Below are 6,428 nucleotides of genomic sequence, written 5' to 3'. Positions count from 1 at the left end.
CTTTTATTGGACATTTTTGGCTCAGACTGTTCAGGATCAAAAACAAAAATGGTGCAAATGCCAAAAACACAAACTCCAAAATTTTAATGCATGAGAGAAATGCTTGCAAATCCACAAAACAAAATGGATGTTAACTAGGCTAGTAAACAGTTAGCCAGTCTATATAGCAGGAAGTTAACCAGAGGCTTGTAAACAGTTAGCCAGGCTATATAGCAGGAAGTTAACCAGAGGCTAGTAAAAAGTTAGCTAGGCTATATAGCAGGAAGTTAACCAGAGGCTAGTAAAAAGTTAGCCAGGCTATATAGCAGGAAGTTAACCAGAGGCTAGTAAAAAGTTAGCCAGGCTATATAGCAGGAAGTTAACCAGAGGCTAGTAAAAAGTTAGCCAGGCTATATAGCCGGAAGTTAACCAGAGGCTTGTAAACAGTTAGCCAGGCTATATAGCAGGAAGTTAACCAGAGGCTTGTAAACAGTTAGCCAGGCTATATAGCAGGAAGTTAACCAGAGGCTAGTAAAAAGTTAGCCAGGCTATATAGCAGGAAGTTAACCAGAGGCTAGTAAAAAGTTAGCCAGGCTATATAGCAGGAAGTTAACCAGAGGCTAGTAAAAAGTTAGCCAGGCTATATAGCAGGAAGTTAACCAGAGGCTTGTAAAAAGTTAGCCAGGCTATATAGCAGGAAGTTAACCAGAGGCTTGTAAACAGTTAGCCAGGCTATATAGCAGGAAGTTAACCAGAGGCTAGTAAAAAGTTAGCCAGGCTATATAGCAGGAAGTTAACCAGAGGCTAGTAAAAAGTTAGCCAGGCTATATAGCAGGAAGTTAACCAGAGGCTTGTAAAAAGTTAGCCAGGCTATATAGCAGGAAGTTAACCAGAGGCTTGTAAACAGTTAGCCAGGCTATATAGCAGGAAGTTAACCAGAGGCTTGTAAACAGTTAGCCAGGCTATATAGCAGGAAGTTAACCAGAGGCTAGTAAAAAGTTAGCCAGGCTATATAGCAGGAAGTTAACCAGAGGCTAGTAAAAAGTTAGCCAGGCTATATAGCAGGAAGTTAATCCGAGGCTAGTATAAAGTAAGCGAGGCTATATAGCCGGAAGTTAACCAGAGGCTAGTAAAAAGTTAGCCAGGCTATATAGCAGGAAGGTAACCAGAGGCTAGTAAAAAGTTAGCAAAGCTATATATAAGGAAGTTAACCAGAGGCTAGTAAATACTTAGCCAGGCTATAGTCAGAAGTTAACCAGAGGTTAGTAAAAAGATAGCCAGGCCATATAGCCGGAAGTTAACCAGAGGCTAGTAAAAAGATAGCCAGGCTATATAGCCGGAAGTTAACCAGAGGCTTGTAAACAGTTAGCCAGGCTATATAGCAGGAAGTTAACCAGAGGCTAGTAAAAAGTTAGCCAGGCTATATAGCAGGAAGTTAACCAGAGGCTAGTAAAAAGTAAGCAAAGCTATATATAAGGAAGTTAACCAGAGGCCAGTAAATACTTAGCCAGGCTATAGTCAGAAGTTAACCAGAGGTTAGTAAAAAGTTAGCCAGGCTATATAGCAGGAAGTTAACCAGAGGTTAGTAAAAAGTTAGCCAGGCTATATAGCAGGCAGTTAACCAGAGGCTTGTAAAAGTTAGCCAGGCTATATAGCAGGAAGTTAACCAGAGATTAGTAAAAAAGTTAGCCAGGCTATATAGCAGGCAGTTAACCAGAGGCTTGTAAAAGTTAGCCAGGCTATATAAAGCAGGAAGTTAACCAGAGGTTTGTAAAAGTTAGCTAGGCTATATAGCAGGAAGTTAACCAGAGGTTTGTAAAAACTTAGCCAGGCTATATAGCAGGAAGTTAACCAGAGGCTAGTAAAAAGTTAGCCAGAGACTAGCAAAAAGTTAGCCAAAGCAGGGAGGGACCAGAGGCTAGCAGGAAGTTAGCCAAAGGATCAAAGGAAGTTATCCAGAGGCTAGCAAAAAGTTAGACAGGCTATATAGCAGGAAGTTAGCCAGGGGCTAGTTAAAAGTTAGCCAGGGGCTAGTAAAAAGTTAGTCAGAGGCTAGCAAAAAGTTAGCCAGATTATATAGCAGGAAGTTAACCAGAGGCTTGTAAAAAGATAGCCAGGGGCTAGCAAAAATTTAGAAAGGTCTATAAAGCAGGAAGTTAACCAGATACTTGTAAAAAGATAGCCAGAGGCTAGCAAAAAGTTAGCAAGGCAATATAGCAGGAAGTTAACCAGAGACTAGTAAAAAGTTAGCCACAGGCTTGTAAAAAGTTAGCCAAGACAGGGAGTTAACCAGAGGCTAGCAAAAGTTAGTCAAAGGATAGTAGGAAGTTAGCCACAGACTAGTAGAAAGTTAAAAAAAAAACAACAACAAAAAACAGACTAGCAAAAGGTTAGCCAGGCTCAAGCGAAAAGTTAGCCAGGCTATAGCAAGAAGTTAATCAGAAGCTAGTTGGAAAGTTAGCTAGAGCCAGGCAGGAAGTTCACAAGGCTAGCAAAAAGTTAGCCAGGCTATAGCATAAAGTTAGCTGTAGACTAGCAGAAAGGTAATCAGAGGTTAGCAAAAAGTTAGCCAGAGGCTCACCAAGAAGTTAACTCGGCTAGCAAATAGTTAGCAATGTGTTGCTAACCTAGTATATTAAAATGTCATGTTAGCATGTCGTTCACATAGCTATGCTAATGTTGCTATCCCAGAATGGTATTAAAATGGAATGTTAGCATTAAGCTCATATAGCTATGCTTGTGTTGCTAACCCACAATGATATCAACATATAATGTTAGCATATCGCTCTTATATAGCTATGCTTGTGATGCTAACCTAGAATGATAATAAAATGTAATGTTAGCATGTAGCTCATATATCTATGCTAGTGTTGCTAACCTAAAATGATATTAAAATGCATTATTAGCATGTATCTCATGTAGCAATACTAGTGTTGTTAACCTAGAATGATATTAAAATGTAATGTTAGCATTTAGCTCATATACTTATGCTTGTGTTGCTAACCTAGAATTGTTTTTAAATATAATATTAGCATGTAGCTCATATAGCAATGCTAGGGTTGCTAACCCAGAATGATATTAAAACGTCATGTTAGCATGTAGCTCATATAGCTATGCGAGTGTTGCTAACCTAAAATGATATCCAAATGTAATATTAGTGTGTAGCTCATATAGCTATGCTAGTGTTGCTAACCTACAATATTAAAATGTAACGTTAGCATGTAGCTCATATACTTATGTCTGTGTTGCTAACATAGAATTTAAAAAAAAGTTAATATTATCATGTAGCTCTTATAGCAATGCTAGTGTTGCTAACCTAGAATGATATTAAAATATAATATTAACATGTAGCTCAAATAGCTGTGCTAGGGTTGCTAACCCACAATGATAGCTGTTAGCTAACTTCTTGTTAGCCGAGCTAGCTCCCGTTTTGTTTCATCAACTTGCAGCATTTTTCTCATGCTTTTGTTTTGTTGTTGTTGTTGTTGTTTTTAACCTGCAGCGTTTATTCTAAGAAGAAGAAGAATGACCAAATAAACCAATGGATGCATTTATTGCACCAACACACATCACCTACTGTGTGTGAATGTACAGCAGCGTATTATTTCTATATAATACAGTCAAATATGTTTTTGTGGACGTGATGAATGAGATGTTCTTCTTCTTCTTCTGCATGGTCAGAGTTTGGACAGCTGGATGAGGTTCCTGTTGATTTCGGCCACGTTCCTGCAACCTGCACGATAAAAGGCCGTGACAGTCAGGCGGACGCAGGGTTGAAGAGGCGCTAAGAAGGCGCACCTGATAAAGCCATGGAGAGGCGGAACTCGTCGTTGAGGATTTGCAGCACCTCGCGCACGCCCTCCTCGCCCTGGAACACATGTAAGTTTTCCCCTTCAAAAGGAATGGACACTTTTTTTCCATTTCCACATTTCTCCACCAATTCCAAACCATGCTCCTTGGTAATGTTAGCCAATTGCTAGCATACTAACGCTAGCTAGTATAATTATTTGAATATTTTTGTATTCATTTAATTGTATTCATGTATTTGATTCCAAGTAAAATAATAATGACACATTTAAGTAATTATTTAAAGATGTATTTATTCATTTAATTTTAATCATGTATTTTATTCCAATCAAAATTAATAATGACATATTTAAGTAATTATTTAAAGATGTATTCATTTAATTTAATTCATGTATTTAATTCCAATCAAAATTAATAATGACATATTTAGGTAGTTATTTGATGATTTATTTATTCATTTAATTGTATTCATATATTTGATTCCAATTAAAATTAAATATTGACACATTTAAGTACGGTACTTGAAAATGTATTTAATTCCAGTTGAAATGTATTCATGACACATTCATTCATTTGAAGATGTATTTATTTTATTGTATTTAAGTATTTAATTCAAATCAAAATTAATAATGACGCAATTTAGTAATTATTTGAAGATATTATTGTTATATAATTTTATTCATGTATTTACTTCCAATCAAAATCAATCAATCAATCAATCAATGTTTATTTATATAGCCCTAAATCACAAGTGTCTCAAAAAATTAATAATGACATATTTAGGTAATTATTTAAAGATGTATTCATTTAATTTAATTCATGTATTTAATTCAAATCAAAATTAATAATAACATATTTAGGTAATTATTTGATGATTCATTTATTCACTTAATTCCAGTCAAAATTAATGACATATGTAGGTAATTATTTGATTATTTATTTATTTATTTAATTTTATTCATGTATTTAATTCCAATCAAAATGTATTCATGACACATTCATTCATTTGAAGATGTATTTATTAATTGTATTGTATTTAAGTATTTAATTCAAATCAAAATTAAATATGACGCAATTAAGTAATTATTTGAAGATATTATTGTTATAGAATTTTATTCATGTATTTACTTCCAATCAAAATTAATAATGACATATTTAGATAATTATTTAAACATGTATTCATTTAATTTAATTAATGTATTTAATTCCAATCAAAATTAATAATGACATATTTAGGTAATTATTTGATGATTAATTTATTCACTTATTTCATATGTAAGTAATTATTTGATGATTTATTTATTTATTTAATTTTATTCATGTATTTAATTCCAATCAAAATGTATTCATGACACATTTAGGTAATTATTTGATGATTTATTTATTCATGTAATTTTAATCATGTATTTACTTCCAATCAAAATGAATAATGACATATTTAGGTAATTCTTTAAAGATGTATTTATTCATTTAATTTTATTCATGTATTTAATTCCAATCAAAATTAATAATGACATATTTAGGTAATTATTTCATGATTTATTTATTCATTTAATTCCAAGTAAAATAATAATGACACATTTAGGTAGTTATTTGATGATTTAATTATTCATTTAATTGTATTCATGTATTTGATTCCAATTAAAATTAAATAATGACACATTTAAGTATTTGAAGATGTATTTAATTCCAGTTGAAATGTATTCATGACACATTCATTCATTTGAAGATGTATTTATTTATTTTATTGTATTTAAGTATTTAATTCAAATCAAAATTAACAATGACGCAATTAAGTATTATTTGAATATATTATTGTTATATAATTTTATTCATGTATTTACTTCCAATCAAAATTAATGACATATTTAGGTAATTATTTGATGATTCATTCATTCACTTAATTCCAGTCAAAATTAATGACATATGTAGGTAATTTTTTGATGATTTTTTTATTTATTACATTTTATTCAATTCCATTCAAAATTAATTAATGACACATTTAGGTAATTACTCGATGATTTATTTATTCATGTAATTTTATTCATGTATTTACTTCCAATCAAAATGAATAATGACATATTTAGGTAATTATTTAAAGATGTATTTATTCATTTAATTTTATTCTTGTATTTAATTCCAATCAAAATTAATAATTACATATTTAGGTAATTATTTGATTATTTATTCATTTAATTCCAAGTAAAATAATAGGTAGTTATTTGATGATTTATTTATTCATTTAATTGTATTCATGTATTTACTTCCAATTAAAATTAATTAATGGCACATTTAGGTATTTGAAGATTTATTTATTTAATTCCAATTGAATTGTATTCATGACATATTTATTCATTTGAAGATGTATTTATTTATTTATTTTATTGTATTGAAGTATTTAATTCAAATCAAAATTAATAATGACATAATTAAGTAATTATTTGAAGATTTATTAATTCATCTAATTTTATTCATGTATTTACTTCCAATCAAAATTAATAATCACATATGTAGGTAATTATTTGATGATTTATTTATCTATTTAATATTATTCATGTATTTAATTCCAATAAAAATGTATTAATGACACATTTCTGTAATTAATGATTTATGTATTTATTTAATTTTCTTCATGTATTTGA

The 6,428-nt window shown here is 31.1% G+C and overlaps 1 protein-coding gene and 1 long non-coding RNA gene across 4 annotated transcripts in view; one reads left to right on the top strand and one right to left on the bottom strand.

Annotated features, from left to right (window-relative positions):
* LOC133658974 (uncharacterized) overlaps nt 1-6,428 on the top strand; it is a 139,648-nt gene that overhangs the window by 67,137 nt on the left and 66,083 nt on the right. For both annotated transcript variants that reach the window (XR_009827578.1, XR_009827577.1), the window contains exon 5: nt 3,661-3,858. This is a non-coding gene — a long non-coding RNA (uncharacterized LOC133658974). The remainder of the gene's footprint in view (nt 1-3,660; nt 3,859-6,428) is intronic.
* The window catches only part of hao2 (hydroxyacid oxidase 2 (long chain)), a 28,715-nt gene continuing 25,854 nt past the window's right edge, over nt 3,568-6,428 (bottom strand). For both annotated transcript variants that reach the window (XM_062061539.1, XM_062061540.1), the window contains 2 exons: nt 3,778-3,847; nt 3,568-3,712 (listed from right to left, as the gene is read on the bottom strand). In XM_062061539.1, the coding sequence (XP_061917523.1) occupies nt 3,657-3,712; nt 3,778-3,847 (126 nt within the window). In that variant the 3' untranslated portion in view covers nt 3,568-3,656. The remainder of the gene's footprint in view (nt 3,713-3,777; nt 3,848-6,428) is intronic.

Source organism: Entelurus aequoreus, linkage group LG10 (genome assembly GCF_033978785.1).
Source record: "Entelurus aequoreus isolate RoL-2023_Sb linkage group LG10, RoL_Eaeq_v1.1, whole genome shotgun sequence".
Taxonomy (NCBI): domain Eukaryota; kingdom Metazoa; phylum Chordata; class Actinopteri; order Syngnathiformes; family Syngnathidae; genus Entelurus; species Entelurus aequoreus.
Note: the sequence above shows the minus strand (reverse complement) of the source record. Positions and strands in the feature narration are given on the sequence as shown.